This window comes from Capricornis sumatraensis, chromosome 1 (genome assembly GCF_032405125.1).
Source record: "Capricornis sumatraensis isolate serow.1 chromosome 1, serow.2, whole genome shotgun sequence".
Lineage (NCBI taxonomy): Eukaryota > Metazoa > Chordata > Mammalia > Artiodactyla > Bovidae > Capricornis > Capricornis sumatraensis.
This window is the reverse complement of record NC_091069.1, coordinates 175,514,254-175,535,490: the sequence shown is the minus strand read 5'-3', so window position 1 is coordinate 175,535,490 and position 21,237 is coordinate 175,514,254. Positions and strand designations below refer to the sequence as shown.

General features: G+C 42.7%; 1 protein-coding gene across 3 annotated transcripts in view; it reads right to left on the bottom strand.

The window, feature by feature from the left end:
• Nucleotides 1-21,237, bottom strand: part of KALRN (kalirin RhoGEF kinase) — a 694,704-nt gene that overhangs the window by 1,711 nt on the left and 671,756 nt on the right. For all 3 annotated transcript variants that reach the window (XM_068966221.1, XM_068966292.1, XM_068966655.1), the window contains 7 exons: nucleotides 20,812-20,839; nucleotides 20,016-20,187; nucleotides 18,542-18,663; nucleotides 17,754-17,885; nucleotides 16,194-16,358; nucleotides 14,303-14,381; nucleotides 5,038-5,238 (listed from right to left, as the gene is read on the bottom strand). In XM_068966221.1, coding sequence (XP_068822322.1) covers nucleotides 5,038-5,238; nucleotides 14,303-14,381; nucleotides 16,194-16,358; nucleotides 17,754-17,885; nucleotides 18,542-18,663; nucleotides 20,016-20,187; nucleotides 20,812-20,839 — 899 coding nt within the window. The remainder of the gene's footprint in view (nucleotides 1-5,037; nucleotides 5,239-14,302; nucleotides 14,382-16,193; nucleotides 16,359-17,753; nucleotides 17,886-18,541; nucleotides 18,664-20,015; nucleotides 20,188-20,811; nucleotides 20,840-21,237) is intronic.

Genomic DNA, 21,237 nt, shown 5'->3' with positions numbered 1-21,237 from the left:
TGATGGCTTCAAGGAGCCTCCAGAGAAGGCGATGGCACCCAACTCTAGTACTCTTGCCTGGAAAATCCCATGGATGGAGGAGCCTGGTAGGCTGCAGTCCATGAGGTCGCTAGGAGTCAGACATGACTGAAGCGACTTAGCAGCAGCAGCAGCAGCAAGGAGCCTCACATGTGTTTTGCAAATTGCTTTTCCTTTGTCAGCTTTTAGTTGGGGAAGAGTAGCAAGTAGGCAAAATTTGACCTTGACATTCACAATCCCTTCTTGAATCCTACTCCTCCTGGGCAACTATCCAACTTCAAAAACTATGCCTGAGAACCTGGTACGAGGAGCCAGCCAAACCTAGACTTGAATCCTGGTTCTGCTACACACAGGCTGGGGACTTGGAACAAGTCATTTAAACTCTCTGTTTTGCTTTCCTCATCTTTAAAGTGAGAGTAACAACAACAATAAAAATCCCTGTTTCATCTATGAGGACTGTTGATGGATCAAGTGAGACACTGAGGCATTAAAGCATAACTGGTAGCAATAGCAACTGTGCGATGAATGGCAACTATCTTCAGGTACCCTGTGCCCTCTTTAGCAGGGAGTGACCAGATGTCAGGCGGCTGTCCTCTAATGTGCACTGGGCCATTGAGGACCACTGGGAAAGGCCCAGGCAGAGGAGCCTGAGCCAGAATCCGAAGCTACTTTTGAGCACAGCTGACGTCCTCCTGCCAAGTTCCCATTCTCTTCTCTAGCTTGTTCCTTCCCACCAGCTTGTTTTCTTCTCCTGCTTGCTTGACAGGCTCAAAGGCCTAAATCACAGTTGAAAGCTGTAAATGGAGGTGCTTCTCTGAACACAGGTACATGTGGAGCCACACAAAGTACTGGTCTCCAGTATAAATGTCTGTCTTCTCTCCAGGCCCAGGGCCTCATCACACCAATCAGACATTTCTATGAGGGATCCATACTTCCGAAAAGACTGTCCTCTTGGGCCTCTGTAAGATTTCTCTAAACTACAGGGCATGATCTGTGTTCTTAGCTTGGGGAAGGAGTGGGAAAGATGTGATCTTCTTGCTCTTTTCTGGGACCCAGTATGTAGCCCCAAGTACGCAGGGATACATACTGGAATGAGTGGAAGTTTTTGAAGGTCTGAAATGAGAGGAAGTCTGGAATGAGTGGAAGGTTTTGAAAGTAAGATTCTACCCTGCAAGGACTTTCTTGGGGGTAGACTGGGGATGCTATATCAATAGATGAGAGGAGCAACCCCATGTCCAAGGAGCGGCGGCTGTGCAGGCGCAGGAGGGCCAAGAGGAGGCACTCCACGTTCAAGGTCAGGAGGGGCGGCCCTGAGGAGACACCCCTCGTCCAAGGTAAGGAGCAGGGCTGTGCTTTGCCGGAGCAGCCGTGAAGAGATACCCCAGGACCAATGTAATTTGCGAGAGGGCATCAGAGCGCAGACACACTGCAACCATAATCACAGAAAACTAGCCAATCTGATCACACAGACCACAGCCTTGTCTAACTCAATGAAACTAAGCTACACCGTGTGGGGCCACCAAGGACAGGCAGGTCATGGTGGAAAGATCTGACAGAATGTGGTCCACTGGAGAAGGGAATGGCAAACCACTTCAGTATTCTTGCCGTGAGAACCCCATGAACAGTATGAAAAGGAAAAATGATAGGATACTGAAAGAGGAACTCCCCAGGTCGGTAGGTGCCCAATAAGCTACGGGAGATCAGTGGAGAAACAACTCCAGAAAGAATGAAGGGATGGGGCCAAAGCAGAAACAACACCCAATTGTGGATATGATTGATGATAGAAGCAAGGTACGATGCTGTAAAGAGCAATATTGTATAGGAACCTGGAATGTTAGGTCCACAAATCAAGGCAAATTGGAAGTGGTAAAACAGGAGATGGCAAGAGTGACGTCAAAATTCTAGGAATCAGTGAACTAAAATGGACTGGAATGGGTGAATTTAACTCAGATGACCATTATATCTACTACTGAGGGCAGGAATCCCTCAGAAGAAATGGAGTAGCCAGCATGGTCAACAAGACAGTCTGAAATGCAGTACTTGGATGCAATCTCAAAAACGACAGAATGATCTCTGTTCGTTTCCAAAGCAAACCACTCAATATCACAGTAATCCAAGTCTATGCCCCAACCAGTAACACTGAAGAAGCTGAAGTTGAACGGTTCTATGAAGACCTACAAGACCTTTTAGAACTAACACCCAAAAAAGATGTCCTTTGCATTATAGGGGACTGGAATGCAACAGTAGGAAGTCAAGAAACACCTGGAGTAACAGGCAAATTTGGCCTTGGAATACGGAATGAAGCAGGGCAAAGGCTAATAGAGTTTTGCCAAGAGAACGCACTGGTCATAGCAAACACCCTCTTCCAACAACACAAGAGAAGACTCTATACATGGACATCACCAGATGGTCAACACCGAAATCAGATTGATTATATTCTTTGCAGCCAAAGATGGAGAAGCTCTATACAGTCAGCAAAAACAAGACTGGTAGCTAACCGTGGCTTGGATCATGAACTCCTTATTGCCAAATTCAGATTTAAATTGAAGAAAGTAGGGAAAACCACTAGATCATTCAGGTATGACCTAAATCAAATCCCTTATGATTATACAGTGGAAGTGAGAAATAGATTTAAGGGATCTGATAGATAGAGTGCCTGATGAACTATGGAATGAGGTTCATGACATGGTACAAGAGACAGGGATCAAGACCATCCCCAAGAAAAAGAAATGCAAAAAAGCAAACTGGCTGTCTGGGGAGGGCTTACAAATAGCTGTGAAAAGAAGAGAAGCAAAAAGCAAAGGAGAAAAGGAAAGATATAAGCATCTGAATGCAGAGTTCCAAAGAATAGCAAGAAGAGATAAGAAAGCCTTCCTCAGCGATCAAAGAAATAGAGGAAAAAAACAGAATGGAAAAGACTAGAGATCTCTTCAAGAAAATTAGAGATACCAAGGGAACATTTCATGCAAAGATGGGCTCGATAAAAGACAGAAATGGTATGGACCTAACAGAAGCAGAAGATATGAAGAAGAGGTGGCAAGAATACACAGAAGAACTGTACAAAAAAGATCTTCATGATAATCATGATAGTGTGATCACTCATCTAGAGCCAGACATCCTGGAATGTGAAGTCAAGTGGGCTTTAGAAAGCATCACTACGAACAAAGCTAGTGGAGGTGATGGCATTCCGGTTGAGCTATTTCAAATCCTGAAAGATGATGCTGTGAAAGTGCTGCACTCAATATGCCAGCAAATTTGGAAAACTCAGCAGTGGCCACAGGACTGGCAAAGGTCAGTTTTCATTCTAATCCCAAAGAAAGGCAATGCCAAAGAATGCTCAAACTACCGCACAACTGTACTCATCTCACACGCTAGTAGAGTAATACTCAAAATTCTCCAAACCAGGCTTCAGCAGTACGTGAACTATGAACTCCCTGATGTTCGAGCTGTTTTTAGAAAAGGCAGAGGAACCAGAGATCAAATTGCCAACATCTGCTGGATCATGGAAAAAGCAAGAGAGTTCCAGAAAAACATCTATTTCTGCTATATTGACTATGCCAAAGCCTTTGACTGTGTGGATCACAATAAACTGTGGAAAATTCTGTAAGAGATGGGAATACCAGACCACCTGACCTGTCTCTTGAGAAACCTATATGCAGGTCAGGAAGCAACAGAACTGGACATGGAACAACAGACTGGTTCCAAACAGGAAAAGGAGTACGTCAAGGCTGTATATTGTCACCCTGCTTATTTAACTTCTATGCAGAGTACATCATGAGAAATGCTGGGCTGGACGAAGCACAGACTAGAATCAAGATTGCCAGGAGAAATATCAATAACCTCAGATATGTAGATGACACCACCCTTATGGCAGAAAGTGAAGAGGAAGTAAAGAGCCTCTTGATGAAAGTGAAAGAGGAGAGTGAAAAAGTTGGCTTAAAGCTCAACATTCAGAAAACTAAGATCATGGCATCTGGTCCCATCACTTCATGGCAAATAGATGGGGAAACAGTGGAAACAGTGTCAGCCTTTATTTTTCTGGGCTCCAAAATCACTGCAGATGGTGATTGCAGCCATGAAATTAAAAGATGCTTACTCCTTGGAAGGAAAGTTATGACCAACCTAGATAGCATATTCAAAAGCAGAGACATTACTTTGCCAACAAAGGTCGGTCTGGTCAAGGCTATGGCTTTTCCAGTGGTCATGTATGGATGTGAGAGTTGGACTGTGAAGAAAGCTGAGCACCGAATTGATGCTTTTGAACTGTGGTGTTGGAGAAGACTCTTGAGAGTCCCTTGGACTGCAAGGAGATCCAACCAGTCCATTCTAAAGGAGATTAGTCCTGGGTGTTCATTGGATGGACTGATGCTAAAGCTGAAACTCCAGTACTTTGGCCATCTCATGCGAAGAGTTGACTCATTGGAAAAGACTCTGATGCTGGGAGGGATTGGGGACAAGAGAAGGGGACGACAGAGGATGAGATGGCTGGATGTCATTACCGACTCGATGGACATGAGTTTGAGTAAACCCCGGGAGTTGGTGATGGACAGGGAGGCCTGGCGTGCTGCGATTCATGGGGTCGCAAAGAGTCGGACACGACTGAGCGACTGAACTGAACTGAACTGATAGCAGTAGACAGACGCACAAACTCTTCTTTTTCATTTCAATTTCACCCGTCAGTGAGCCCCTTGCCAATAAGCTTTTCCTAGACTCCTGTCCAGCCCAAGAGCCCATAAGAGATAGAAGATGAAAACTGGAGTGAGACAGATGTGGGTTCAAGTCCCAGCTTCTCCATTTCCTAGTTTTAAGGAGCTACTTTTAATGAACTTCCTTATCTCTGATTTTCTGACCTATAAAATGGGAATCACATTTTTATACAATGGAGGGGAGAGTGCATGTTACATACAACATTTTGTAAGCTAGAGGCATTGTATGAAATGTAACTGCCATTTACATTGTGAGCAAGAAAATAAGCCAAACAGCTGGGGACTGCGTTCAAGAGATGATACTGGTACTTACAGTTCCAAAATGAGGATGTAGGAAGTGGGGGACTCATAGGTGTCATGGAGAGTGATGTACTGGGGGTGCTGCAGGTGCTGAAGCAGGGCAGCCTCGTGGGCAGCCTGCTCCTTTTTCTTCATTTTTTTGCTAACAAATTTCACAGCGACATCTTTGCGAGTAGCTTTGTGAATGCACTTCTTTACTATGGAGAACCGGCCTCTGGAAAACAAAAGGGAGAAAGTGTTTTGCCAAGATTCCTCAATCAACTAGGTATCATTTTATTCAAGGATGTGAGAAGTTTTATAAGTGGTTAGACAGTAACATTTTATTATTATAGAAATCTACTTTTTTTTTTGCATTTTTTAACTATAACATTATCATTCAGAATTGTTAACTATAATATTATCTTTCCTTTCTTAGCATTTGAGGGTTCTCCAAGATGCAAAAAACTAAATAATATTTTTAGTCAATGAACATCAACTACAAGTTCAGTTTCCTGAACAGAGTATATTTCTATAAAATACGACAGTGAGAATATGAAAGAAGGAGGAATTCGCTCTACGATAATTTCAAAACATTTTCTAAAGAGGCAATTTTTTTCATCTTATTTTATATTTCTTATCCTTTTGTTACAGAAAATTTCCTATATATACAAAAGTAGAGAGAAGAGTGTAACAGATCTTCTATGTACCCAGCAGCCGGTATCAACAATTGTCAACACTTTGCCAAACTTTCATCTCTTCTTTACCTATCTCCTGCCCATTTTTTTGTTTTGTTTTGTTTTCCTGGAGTGTTTTAAGTGCATGCTATTTCTCACATAAATATTAAGTTTGCATCTCTAGTTTGACAAGGACATTTAAAAATATATCACCACCACTCCATGGAAGGTAGTAAGAAAGTAATACAGAAGGAGAAACTGGTTGGCAATGGAAAGAGAGAGAGGGAATGTTGAAGAGGTGACAAGGCAGCAACATTCAGAATCTGTCCGTGAGGGGCCCTAACCCAAGAGTAGGGGAGTGAGAAGTCCTAGGGCAGTCCACTCATCTAGCGGAAATGAATGCATCAGATATCATGGCCACCACTAAGACTGTCCAGTTGACTCCTTAACCTGGCTCTGTGTTCACTAAGCAACTTCCTGATAATAACTTTTTTCACTATAAATTTTCCCCAAAGAAGAGAAGGCCCTAATTAACAAAGCAAGTATTAGACAAATATTAATTGAATGCCTATTACATGCCAGACATCAATCTTGGCATAGTGAGCAAGTATTTGGCCAAACTGGCAGTTCTGTTTTACATTATCAAGTAATAAGTTGCCATCCTGGGTTTTAACAGCACTCTCTCGTTTGCTTCCTATAGGTCACTCCTTCCAGAGGACTTTAAATGCAGGAAAACAATTGATTGCTGAAGAGAGATCTGGATTGGTGGTTATGTCACAGTATTGCTACCTTAAGTTTTAAAATATATTTTGTGTTTATCAATGTTATGCATCCTTATGGTTTAAAAAGTCATTAGCTTTAGCAAAGTTTGTCATCAAAAGCAGTAATGTCTCATTCTCCATTCATCACCATTTTTCTTCCCACAAAAGCAGTTTAATATATTTTGCTGATTTTTCAGATATTTTCTTCTATGGCACTAAGTATAGTATGTTTTGTATGACTACTTCTTGATTTTTCAATTTTAGTTATTATCTGTTGACATCCCACTATGGAAGATGAGATTTTAGCCTCTTTCCTTCCTTTGTCTCTACTACATAACCACTTTTCCTATTCCCTGTCCTTCCAAGAGAATTATATTATAATCAATATTCAGTTTTTCCATTATTGCAACTATGTGAAGTGCTGGTCACAGTTGAACCTCTAGTAAAATAAGACAATTTTTCATGTTTGTAGTAAAATGCATTCTTTAATAATTTCTGACAAAGAGTGCATGGGAAATAAGTTGTTTGATATTTACATATCTAAAATATGCTTATTCTACACTTATAATTGATTGTTAGGTTGCTGCTGCTGCTGCTAAGTTGCTTCAGTCGTGTCCGACTCTGTGTGACCCCATAAATGGCAGCCCACCATGCTCCGCCGTCCCTGGGATTCTCCAGGCAAGAACACTGGAGTGGGTTGCCATTTTCTTCTCCAAGGCATGGAAGTGAAAAGTGAAAGTGAAGTCACTGAGTTGTGTCCAACTCTCAGTGACCCCATGGACTGCAGCCCACCAGGCTCCTCCGTCCATGGGATTTTCCAGGCAAGAGTACTGGAATGGGGTGGTTAGGTTAGCTGGGTATAATTCTATGTTGAAAAAAATTTGAAGGAATTATTCTGTTGCCTTCTAACTTCTAGTGTGAATGATAATGTTAACTGTTAAGGCCCATAGCATTATTATTCCTAACCCTTTGCATATGATTCTTATAAAAATATTTAATTCTCTTTTCACTGAGATTTCTCTTACTTTCTTTAGCTCAAAGACCTTTTCTATAGTTTTGCTGGCCAGAAATATTGGATTCCATCAGAATTTTAGCCTCTGCATCATCATATACTTCCACACGAATACCCTTGGGGGTAAAGAGTAAAAGAAAGAAGAAAAAGGTGAAAATAGGGATCTCATTGCTCTCTTCCTGTTTTTTGGCCATAAAGATGGGTTTCTCTCAGAGATTTTGCTCTCTGGGCATGCACGACAGTTCCCTGATTTGGTCCACCCTTGGGTCAAAGCTAGGAGATCAAAGAGAGAAAAAAAAACCTCAAATCCCAGAAAACTCACTGCCACTGTCTATGTATTTTTCAGGTATTACCTCCCTCCCCAATCTCCCTGTTCTTAACTTTTCAGGAAGCTCAAATAGTTGCTGTTTGTATTTCATCCAGAGATGCTAGTGTAGTCAGTGAGAGAAAAGGCCACAAGGCGCTTACTCCATCTTGGCCAGCATCATAAATTGGTTCATTCTAACAACTGAGGACTAGGAAGTTGTTTGGAAGCTCTGAGTTTGTGGATGGAGGCTGTCAACTTGACTCTCACTGTATGGTGAACTGCATGGACTGTTCAGTTGGGGGAAACTTCAAAGTCAGTATCTTTAAATCTTTCCTCTTGAGTTGGTCAAATTTTGCAGAGAAAGATCCTCCAACTTTCTGGCAAGAACGTGAAGCCTTGGTTTTCCACCTCTGGAAGCCTGATTGATAAGAGAACAGGGGTCCTCGGTATCTAGCATTTATATATTCTCACAAGGGTCCTGTGTCAGTGATGCCATCCAATCATCTCATCCTCTGTCGTCCCCTTCTCCTCCTGCCTTCAATCTTTCCCAGCATCAGGCTCTTTTCAAATGAGTCAGTTCTTCATATCAGGTGGCCAAAGTATTGGAGTTTCAACTTCAGCATCAGTCCTTCCAATGAATATTCAGGACTGATTTCTTTTAGGATGGACTGGTTTGATCTCCTTGCAGTCCAAGGGACTCTCAAGAGTCCTTTCCAACAGCACAGTTCAAAAGCATCAATTCTTTCATGCTCAGCTTTCTTTATAGTCCAACTCTATAGGCTATACTGCTGCTTTTTTGGATCCTGTAACCAGGTAGCATTCCCAGGGGATAACTCTTCAGCTTCTTTAAGCTGCAATGGTGCCTGTATAGTTTATTTCTGGTAAAGTATGCCATGCTCAAGTGCTCTTTACTTCTGTGAATGAGCTATTGGAGTGAAGATATTTCTTTTTTGTAATAGTTACTGAAGAGCCATTTCTAACAAGATAGCCATATAGACCTAGAATTCTAGGTTTATGTGTGATGGAGAAAGCTGACTCATGTATATGACCCTGGCACAGTGGCACAGATATATTTTGTGTCTCATGTAAGTATCTACATGTCTTATTTCCACTCTGTTAACATAACAGCATTTTAAAGATCTAAAAATATGAAGACTATACTTGGGAGAGAGGAAAATCTTCAGGCTAATGGAGACGAACTTTTTAAAAAATTGATTGCTTTGAACAGATCAGAAAATTGATCTCTCCTTAAGAAATATCAAAACATCCATCTTTCAAGAGAAAAACGTGCCTTAGCCTAAGACTATCAACAGCAAATACAGGCTTCAGGGAGGACTTAACTGGTACATCCACAGGACTGAGCCGGTTTCATTTAGAACCAGATGGGGATTTGTTCTGCTTATTATTGGGGCTCATAGTGTGGTAGTGGTTTAGTCACTAAGTCGTATCTGACTCTTGTGACCCCATGGACTATAGCCCGCTGGGCTCCTCTGTCCATGGGATTTTCCAGGCAAGAATACTGGAGTGGGTTGCCATTTCCTTCTCCAGGGGATCTTCCCAACCCAGGGATTGAACCCACATCTCCTGCATTGCAGGCAGATTCTTTACTGCTGATCCACCATGAAGCCCTGGGGGGTCATATATAGCTTCACAAACTTCAGTATCATGGAGCAAACTAGATTTCAATTACCAAAATTTATTTTTGACAAAAATTGCTGTGATGTGAAACAGCATATATTAGTAAAACAAACACAAGCTTAAAGTCAGGTACCCAGGGTTTGAATCCTGGCTATATACTTACTAGTTGTGGGATCTTGAAAAAGTTACTTAACCTTCTGAGCTTGAGTTTCTTTTATTGGAAATCTACACTTCCCCGGTGGCTCAGACGGTAAAGCGTCTGCCCGCAATGCAGGAGACCCCAGTTCGATTCCTAGGTCGGGAAGCTCCCCTGGAGAAGGAAATGGCAATCCACTCCAGCATACTTGCCTGGAAAATCCCACGGACGGAGGAGCCTGATAGGCTACAGTCCATGGGGTCGCAAAGAGTCGGACACGACTGAGCGACTTTACTTAACTCAAACACTACCTCATGGTGTTGTAAGGATTAGATTAAATAACTTTTGTATAATATCTGCATAGTATCCAGAGGACTGTACTACTCAAGAAGCATCATCATCATTCATTACCATGTAGACTTCCACTGGCTCTCCCTCCTGTTTTTCTGTCTGGCTACCTACATGAAGAAGATCAGGAAGCAGAGCTAAAGCTGGATTTTGATGAAAGGAGCTGTAACAAAAGGCAGCGATTTACACTGTGACGCCTGCCTAGGAAAACGAGAATAACGAACATTTTTGCTCTCTCCACAACCTCTGTCACAACCACTTAGGAAATTTTATGCTTCATTGAGAAATGTCAGTTAGAGATGGAGATGATACCAATGGCCCATTGCTAGTGGGTGCTCTCTTATTTACACATCACAGGAGGGGGGTGACTTGTAAGACCTACTCACATTCTCTCACTTAGACCACCTGGAGACCAATGTATCACAGGCATGAACCCCTTTTTTTCCCTTATCATCAACTATTTTGTGAGACATGTGATACACTATTTTTCACTATTCTGTTAAAAGTCATATTTTTATCCTTTCATTTTTGAGAACACATTTTTCTAACTAAAGGGGAGAGAGAAAAAGAGAGACACTTGAACCCAACAATTAGTGATTATACATTCTTCTAGTCAAGGCTATGATTTTTCCAGTGGTCATGGGTGGATGTGAGAGTTGGACTGTGAAGAAAGCTGAGCACCGAAGAATTGATGCTTTTGAACTGTGGTGTTGGAGAAGACTCTTGAGAGTCCCTTGGACTGCAAGGAGATCCAACCAGTCCACTCTAAAAGAGATTAGTCCTGGGATTTCTTTGGAAGGAATGATGCTAAAGCTGAAACTCCAGTACTTTGGCCACCTCATGCTAAGAGTTGATTCATTGGAAAAGTCTCTGATGCTGGGAGGGATTGCGGGCAGGAGGAGAAGGGGACGACAGAGGATGAGATGGCTGGATGGCATCACTGACTCAATGGATGTGAGTCTGAGTGAACTTTGGGAGTTGGTGATGGACAGGGAGGCCTGGCGTGCTGCAATTCATGGGGTCGCAAAGAGTCGGACACGACTGAGCGACTAAACTGAACTGAACTGAAGGAAGACATGGAACTTCTTATGAAAATTGACCATATACTACTCATAAAGCGAGTCCCAACAAAAATCAGGGAATCAGTATCACATAGACCAAATTCTCTAACCACATGGTAATTAAATTAGAAATCAGTAGTAAGAAGATAATCTTTTAAATGGACAGATTCTTAGAAAAGTTCAATCTTCCAAGACTGAACCAGAAAGATATAGAAATTATGAACAACCCAATTACAAGCAGTGAAATTGAAGCCGTGATTAAAAATCTCCCAAAAAACAAAAGCCGAGGACCAGATGGCTTCACAAGGGAATTCCATCAAACATTTAGAGAATAGCTAATGCCTATCCTTTGAAAACTCAAAAAATTGCAGAGGAAGGAACATTCCCAAACTCATTCGATGAGGCCATCACCCTGATACCAAAACCAGATAAAAACAACACAAAAAAAGAAAACTACAGGCCAATATCACTGATGAACATGGATGCAAAACTCTTCAACAGAATTTTAGCTAACAGAATTCAGCAACACATCAAAAAGCTCATACATCATGACCAAGTTGGGTTTATTCCAGGAATGCAAGGATTCTTTAATATACACAAATCAATCAATGTGATACACCATATTAACAAACTGAAAGATAAAAATCATATGATAATCTCAATAGATGCAGAAAAAGCCTTTGACAAAATTCACCACCCATTTATGACTGTAACTCTTCAAAATATGGGCACAGAAGGAACCTACCTCAACATAGGAAAGGCCATATATGATAAGCCTACAGCAAACATTATTCTCAATGGTCAAAAACTGAAAGCATTCCCCCTAAGATCAGGAACAAGACAAGGGTGTCCACTTTCACCACTATTATTCAATACAGTTGTGGAAGTCCTAGGTAGAGCAATCAGAGAAGAAAAAGAAATAAAAGGAATCCAGATCAGAAAAGAAGAAGTAAAGCTCTCACTGTTTGCAGATGACATGATACTATACATAGAAAACCCTAAAGATAGTATCAGAAAATTACTAGAGCTAATCAGTGAATTTAGCAAAGTTGTAGGATACAAAATCAATACACAGAAATCACTTGCATTTCTATATATTAACAATGAAAATTCAGAAAGAGAAATTAAGGAATCAATCCCATTCACCAGTGGAACAAAAAGAATTAAATATCTAGGAATAAACCTACCTAAGGAGACAAAAGAACTGTACACAGAAAATTATAAGACACTAATGAAAGACATAAACAGACAGAGAGATATTCCATGTTCCTGAGTAGGAAGAATCAATTGTGAAAATGACTATACTACCAAATGCAATCTACAGATTCAATGCTATCCCTATCAAATTACCAATGGCATTTTTCACAGAACTAAAACAAAAAATTTCACAATTCATATGGAAATACAAAAGACCCAGAATAGCCAAAACAGTCTTGAGAAAGAAGAATGGAGCTGGAGGGATCAACCTTCCTGACTTCAGATTATACTACAAAGCTACAGTCATCGAGACAGTATGATACAGGCACAAAAATAGAAATATAGACCCATGGAACAAGAAAGAAAGCCCAGAAATAAACCCATGCACCTATGGGGACCTTATTTTTGACAAAGGAGGCGAGAATATACAATGGGTCAAAGACAGCCTCTTCAATAAACGGTGCTGGGAAAACTGGACAGCTACATGTAAAAGAATGAAATTAGAACACTTCCTAACACCATACACAAAGATAAACTCAAAATGGATTAAAGACCTAAATGTAAGACCAGAAACTATAAAACTCTTAAAGGAAAACATAGGCAGAATACTTGATGACATAAATCAAAGCAAGATCCTCTATGACCCACCTCCTAGATTAATGGAAATAAAAACAAAAGTAAACAAATAGGATGGGATTAAACTTAAAAGCTTTTGCACAGCAAATGAAACTATAAGCAAGGTGAAAAGACATCCTTCAGAATAGGAGAAAATAATAGCAAATGAAACAACTGACAAAGGATTAATTTCCAAAATATACAAGCAGCTCATACAACTCAATGGCCAGAAAAACAAACAACCCAATCAAAAAGTGGGAAAAAGACCTAAACAGACATTTCTCCAAAGAAAACATACAGGTGGCTAACTAACACATGAAAAGATGCTCAACATCATTCAGTATTAGAGAAATGCAAATCAAAACTACAATGAGATATCACCTCACACCTGTCAGAATGGCCCTCATCAAAAAACCCACAAGCAATGCTGGAGATGTAAATTGATACAGCCACTATGGAAGACGGTATGGAGATTCCTTAAAAAACTGGGAATAAAATCACCGTATGACGCAGAAATCCCACTCCTAGGCATATACCCTGAGGAAACCAAAAAGACACATGTATTCCATTGTTCATTGCAGCACTATTTACAATAGCTAGAACATGGAAGCAACCTAGATGTCCATCGACAGATGAATGGATACAGAAGTTGTGGTGCATATACACAGTGGAATATTACTCAGCCATAAAAAGGAACGCATTTGAGTCAGTTCTGATGAGGTGGATGAACCTAGAACCTATTATACAGATTGAAGTGAGTCAGAAAGAGAAAGATAAATATCATATTCTAATATATATATACGGACTCTAGAAGAATGGTCCTGAAGAACTTATTTACAGGGCAGCAGTGGAGAAACAGACATAGAGAATAGACTCATGGACATGGGGAGAGGGGAGGAGAGGGTGAGATGTATGGAGAGAGTAACATGGAAACTTACACTACCATATGAAAAACAGATAGCCAACGGGAATTTGCTGTATGGCTCAGGAAACTCAAACAGGGGCTCTGTATCAACCTAGAGGGGTGGGATGGGGAGGGAGAAGGGAGGGAGCTTCAAAAGGGAGGGGGTCTATGTGTACCTATGGCTGATTCATGTTGAGGTTTGACAGAAAACAGCAAAATTCTGTAAAGCAATTATCCTTCAATAAAAATTTAAAAAAAAGAAAAAAGGTAATTAAAAAAAATCTCACACATTTGGACATTTTAAAAACATTTCTACAGTTGGGTCAAAGAGAAGAATCATAGTTGAAGGATAAAGTACTTAGAGCTGAACAATGAAAATGCCACAGTCAGAACTCTGGATGTAGCTAAACTGTACCCTGAAGAGAAGACTGAGCCTTCAATTCTTATATTAGAAAAGCAGAAAGGCTGAGAACTTCAACTTAAGTTAGAAAAAGCAGCATAGAAAAGACACATAAATAGTCTAGGTTTTTCTTGGTATAGAGAAAACGCACTTAGTGAAAGAAACAAAAGACAAGAAAAAAGTCATGTTCATGATGTGATGTTGTTAAGTGTTCATAAACAAAAGAACAGAAAACTGGGTCATTACCTTCCAATTTCATTCAGCTCAGTATAAGCTGAATCAAAATTTTCCTTCCAAGAAATGGTGGCACCATCAGCAGCAGCGTCTTTGGAAGAGAAAGGATCCATTTATCATACTGAGGAAGTCATACAAGAGGGACGAAAAGGTTAACAGAAAAGCTCCAACATCACCCCCAAAGCAATTCTCATGGCTACATATGGGATCTAACTCAGTGGGAAAATACCACAATTCTCTGAAATGTTATCTAAAAAAAATACTAGCCAAGGGGAAACTGATGTGGCAGTCAGACTCCCCATACTACCTCCATAAATGAAGGGAAAACTTGGAACAATCAGAAGTGTAACTTCTGGATGTTTTCAAATAGAAATCTGGCAGCAAAAATTAAAAGGGAGAAAAAACACACACACACACACACACACACACACACACACACACACACTTTGAAAGGCCTAGAAAAGCCAGTGAGAATCAGGGCTGTAGGAAGGACGCAGCAGAGAGGAAAGGGGAAGAGTTATAAAGCCAAGAAGAAAGGAACATGCAGAGAGCAGGCTGAAAACTGCTCATTCTCACCCCTTTATTCTCTGCATTAACGAGCCTATCTGGTATACTGAATGATTTAGCTTTACCCCAAATATATTAATACACCTGGCATAATCTTTGGCGGCACTACCTTGTTTGATACGTTAACTCCCTGGCAGTGATTTATACACACACGCGCGCACACACACACACACAAGCACGCACTACAACATTTGTGCTGTCTGCTGGGGAGCAAGGCTCGCAACAGGAAGCAAAGCAGAAGCAGTGGGCATCCCAGGTGGGACTCAGGGGGCAGCTGGGAGAAGAGCAGTCCAGCTGCAGCACGTCGCTTTTGACCCTGGCCATCTCAGTCTGCCCACAGCACAGCTGGGCTGAGGCTGGACTTGGCTTACCCACATAGAGTTCTGAGGAAATAAAGAACCAGGACCAAGGTTTCCCAGTGAGTCACAGGCCCCTCGGGAGCAGAGCGGGGCCCAGCTGGCAGTGGGGAGGGCCTGGGGAGCATTTCCGGAGTTAACCGTGGGGGTGGGTGGGGGGCTGCAGCCCGGGGGCCCTACGGGGGCCCTACAGGGTCCACAGCCCCTCTGGAGACTCCGGGATGCCCTTGACCTAAAGACACAAGTTCACTGTCTTTTAATTTCAGTGACTTCCTCTCCTTATCCCACACATTCCATTGTCCTGCACTGCCCCAAACTTCACTATTGGGAGATTTCTTACAAAATGTCCCAGGGACCAAGGTGGCTTGGTGAATTCACGAATAGAGGGGCAAAAAGAGAACCAGGTTTGTAAAATACTCAAATGCAGCTAGTTAAATGCATATCTTAGTCATTCAACGTATCTACATAAAAATGTATCCACCAGGAAAAAAGGCATTCTGGGAGGGCTGGGGGTGGAGAAATGATACTCATTTTAACTCCAACCTTCGAGCAAGTGGCTTTCCTTTCCCTGTTTTAAATTGGTGAGTGGGGCTGTCACTAATTCTGTGAGGCGCACTTAGGCTGGCAGGGGTTCCCAGGGAAGAGGAGGCTTGTGTTTCCATCACCGAATAGGGACAAATAGTACCCACGGGGCTCATGGCTCCTGCCTGCCCCTCTAGGTGCCTGGCAGCACACACCGATGCCCGGGACCAGGACCAGGGCAGACATGGGTGGCAGATCTAACTTGAGCCCCATACTTTACGGAAACACTCTTCATCAGGCCTCTGAAATGCTGCTTGACAGAAGCCGACAAGCAAATCCAGGTCACCTCTAGCTCAATGGCCCAGCAGGCCAGTGGGCTGCCAGGGCCAGTGAGTTTATGACAGTTGGCCAGTTGTCTTGTCTTCACTACCAGGGTGCTGGGTGTGGCTGGGACTCACCGTACTCTGGAAGTCGCACGAATTCTGAGGGCTCGCTGGGAAGGCTGATCCCCCAGGGGTTACTGGCACTGACTCTGAACTGATAAGGACTCCCAGGACTGAGGTCTTCAATGACAAGGTAGGTGTCCAAGGTCGATGCTACTGACTGCTGCCAGGCCTGGGAACCTAGGGTACAATTTTTGAGGAGTGGGAAAGAGAAAAGGCCAGAGGGACATTGTTTCAAAGACCTTCAGCAAACAATGAAAGGAAAAATGACACATTCCATTCAAGGGACAGTTGTGGTCGCTGCCTCGGGCCTTGAAAGCCTGTTGGCTAACTGTGGCAGGTCTGGGTTCAATTTCTTGAGACTGAATACATCATGAGTGGTGTTGAAGCAGCTGGCCTGCAGAGTCTGCTCATTTCCAAATGGGCATGTGAGAGAGTGAAAGCGCACGACGAATTTACAGAGGAACACACACCGCATTTGCAACAAGGCCAGAAAAACACATTGTTCGTTAATAACAAAGTGAGAGAAAACAGGCATTTCAAAATGGAAACAGAATGGAAACGAACATGTACTGAGCACCATGGACATGTAAAATACTGTGGAAGGAGTCCACCCATAATCCGCTCATTCCACGTTGCCACTTAAATCCACAGAAGCCCTGTGAGATCGGGAGCATCCGTCTCACTTGACACATAAAGTAACCGAGGCTCAGAAAGACTAGACAACTTTCCCAAGAGAACTTAGTTCATAAGATGAACTATGTATGACCTGAAGAATGCCAAGGGAAATACAGGCTTGGAGAGACTTGTCTCTCAGCTCAGCAACAATGCCTTTGTGCTGAGCTGAGAGACAGAGTGAAAAGCTAAACAAAGAGGGGGACACATATTTTTATAACTGCAGAGGGTCTCTTTAAGAGAAGAAAGAAGGGTGCAAAGAAGAAGAGCAACAGAGAGCAGAGCAAAGGATTCTGGTTCCAGGTGTAAACCGTTGTTTTCAATTCAGGTGTGTGATTCATCACCTGGTTCAGAGAGTGCTACTAACAATTAGAGCTACCTGGCAGCTTCTCATTTCAATGAATTCTTGATAACATTTGTTCCTAACTACTAAGGGTATGTATGCACTCTTAGTGTGTAAATGTAACCAGGTTAAAAACGGAACAATTTAAAAAGTGATCTCTCAATTTATACTGTGATCTCTTAAGTTTCGTGCGGGGTAAAGATGAGGGGTGGGGTGGGGTGGAGCCTTGCTTTTGCTCTCCTAGTTACTACTCTGGAAGAAAGATCACAGATTAGCAAACTATTAATAGAGAGCTGGGTTCTCATGCCAGCACTGACTCTTACGGACCCCAGCTTCATGCTTCTTAACTTTCTTTAAGCTTTAGCCTCCTCATCTGTAAAATGGGCTTGATTGTCCCTGTCTGCTCAAAGGCAGCTCAAGCCTGGCCTGAGGCCTTGGTGGTGAGTTGGAAGATAAGAGAAGGGACAGCTGATGAAAGGCATGGAAGCAGTGTTATGCCTCCGAAGGACCTCCTTCGGACAGAGAAGATGGGAGAGGAGGCAGGGGAGGCGGCGCACCTTCCTCTCTGTACTCCACGGTGTAACCGGAAATGGTGCAGTTTCCCGTGCTGGATGGGGGCAGCCAGCGGAGGATCACGGAAGTGCAGCTTCTCTCTTGGGCAATGGGGCGGTTAGGGGCCGCTGGAACACCTGCGGGACAGAAATTAGGGGCCAATGCCATTTCTGCAGAACTTGGCATTTATGCCAAGGCTGAAGCTCACCTAGGGCGTGTGACCTAAGCTTTACCTCACATGTTTCCTGTGGCCTTGCGCACCAAGTGGTACAGCTGTCCTAGGCTAAGGGAGGCTTGGGAGACACACCTTGCTGTAGGAATTCTCCCTTGGATCACATGCTGCATACTGGACAGAAAGCTCCGTGAGAGAACTGCTCTGTAGGAGGCATACAGTAGGGCCTGGACAGCTCTTATCAAAGATTCATTCTGTTCCCGTTTGCTGCAGCCTGGTTTCGGAGCTTTCACAATGGCCCTCTTCTTCCCCAGGTCTCAGGGAGCCCTTATAATGTCCAGTTACAATGTTTGACTAACACAAACATAGAAAGCAGAATGGTGGTTGTCAGGGGCTGAGGGCAGTGACGGGGAAGTGGAGATACTTTGTTTCAAGGGTGCAGAGTTTCAGCTTTATAAAATGAGAGTTCTGGAGATGGGTTACACAACAGTGTGCATGTACTTCACACTACTGAACAGCACACTTGAAATTGGTGAAGATGGTGCATTTTATGTGTATTTTACCATAATTAAAAATGAATATTAAAGCACAAGAAATGTTTGACTAACAAAGAAACTGTACCTTGCACTTTAACAGTAGCAGATGTTGACGCAGTACCGTGGTCGTTTGCAGCTATGCAGGTATAGATACCGCTGTCTTGGGGCATCAGATTGCAGATTTTCAGGGTGATTTCCCCAGAATCACTAGGGACATGGAAAAAGGATGTCCTTCAAACACCAGTAATGAGACAATCAGCTAGTAAAGGTACAAGGTGTGCTGAGCTGAGTCCTTTGGACCAAGGTCTAGTCCCTGCTTGTTATCTTCTTACATACCTTCGCTGAGCACCTTGCCCTCTATCTCCCCAATTCCATATAGAGGAAGAAAATTCTCGGCATGCCTATCTCTCAAGTTGGTTGTAAATGAGGGATAGTAAAGGAGTAAAATGAGATAAGAATTAGAACATGGTTTGAAATAAAGTCCTATACAAATACTGATCCCCAATGTTATTACTACCTAAAATATTTGGTCCTAAAATACTTTCAGTCCATAAGCAATTACAAGTGGTACAAAAATTGGAAAGACTAAAGAATGAAAACGTGCAAGTAGTCCACATTCTACATGTGGCACCCTCAAAATAGTTGAGTGACTTAAGGCAAATTCCTTCACTAAATAACTTTCCCAGTAGTTCCAGCCTGGGGTTCAGGACATTAAAGAACTACTCTGAAAAGGTTAAACCCAGAGGTCACAGTCAGTCCCACTTCCTCCTCACTGGTTGTAACATAACGTGGTAATTTTCATGACCCTTGCCACGCACTGACTCTCATCCTAAGCTCCCTGGGTCCACTGATATTTTAGGATCAGGCCATGGAGTCTCTGCTGGGAATATTATTTCACACGCAAAAACATTAAGCTAAAGGATGAAGTGTCTTGATCCTAGCTGTTTCTTCCATAAATGTTTTTTAGCCATCTAGGGCTTGTTACTGCTTGTCCTATGTAAGCAGCATTGTGCAAGAAAGTTCTTAATTAGTAGGGCTTCCCTGGTGACTGAGAAGTAAAGAATCTGCCTGCAATGCAGGAGAACCAGGTTCAACCCCTGAACCAGGAAGATCCCCTGGAGAAGGGAATGGCAACCCATGCCAGTATTCGTGCCTGGAGAATCCCATGGACAGAGGAGCCTGGTAGGCTACACTCCATGGGGTTGCAAAGAGTTGGACACAACTGAGCGCCTAACACTTTCACTTTTGGTTCAACCAAGTTTGATTTTATAGTCTTTGTGTGGAAGCATACTTGTGGCTGGATTTTCTGTTTTCTATTGTACACTTTGGAGTAAGCCAATTTTTTTCCTTCTAAGAAAATTGTTCTTAATGGAGGAACTGAGTATATCACTGTTTCACAGGATCCCAAGGGCCACAAAGGGTCTGTGCTAGAATAGGTTCCAGGGCAGCTCTTCTCTGAGAGACTAAGCAACCTGAACAGGAAATGCATCCCAGACTTAGCTTCTGGGTACTGCCCGAGGTGTGGGGAGGTGCGGTGCTGATGTGGGGCTGCTGCTTACCAGGAGGAGACGGTGTATGTAGCTGAGCTGTTGTCAGTGTCAAGGATGTTCTGGTCTGGACCCTTCCAAGTGATGGTGGGCTTTGGCCGCCCACAGACTTTGCACTGCAGAGTCACTGTGTCCCCAAGCAAGCAGGTCACATCCACTAAGGGCACGAGGAATTCTGGCGCCACTGTGGTCAAATCAACATGACGTAAATTTGCATTATTCAGAAGAAACAGAACAATTATTTTATAACGCAACCCTCTCACTCCCCACCCATGCTGTGTAATGATTCGAATAATCTTCAGCTTAGCAGCGCAGAGTCACTGGTGTCCTGTGAAAAAGTATTTTTAAAGTACCGTGCCATGTTAAGTCGGTTCAGTTGTGTCCAACCCTGTGTGTGGCCCTATGGACCGTAGCCCACCAGGCTCTTCTGTCCATGGGATTCTCCAGGCAAGAATACTGGAATGGGTTTCCATTAATAAATGTTTAGTTTTAGAAAAATTAGGAAATATAGATTTTAAAAAAAGAGAAGACAGTCTGCATGATGTCATCATTCAGAGGTTGCTGTGAACAGTGTGGTATATATCCTTTTAGATTTTATAGAAATATAGCTTTTCTTACAAAACATGGATCTCATTATACACATTGCAAGCTGTGGTCTTTTTTACCCCACTGTTAATCCTAAACATTTTCCTTGTCCGTAAGCACAGGACTACATGACCACTGTTTAAAGATGCTCCCTCAGTGCTGGATTTGCCATAATTTATTTAGCCAGTCCCTGTGTAGTCCATTCTGTCACTTTTTAACTCACCTTCTTGGATGAAATTTGGATTTAAGATCTGAAAAACACAAAGAAACAGAAAGTTGCTTAAATCCTAAGCTACTTAAAGAGAACAGGAGACTCATCATAGTGACCAAAATGAAAGTACAATTTGGGGCGAGACGCCTCGAGCCCAGCACCTGTAGGTTGTGGCCGTGGCACTATGGCCGTGACAACAAGGGCCCCTCATTTACCCTCCCTTCTGCCCTGTTCACACTCCCTCTGGGCAGCTGGGGCCCCAGGCAGGGCTACTGTGACGGCAGAGCTGGCCTCGCTGTCCTCCATCACTTGCTCTTCCTCCCTATTGTATGCACAAAAACCCATTCTCCGCCACCTTGACATTCACTCAAGCATCCTGATGGCACTGATTCTTCCAGCATTGGGAATATTCAAATATAGAGGAACCGACATGTATTA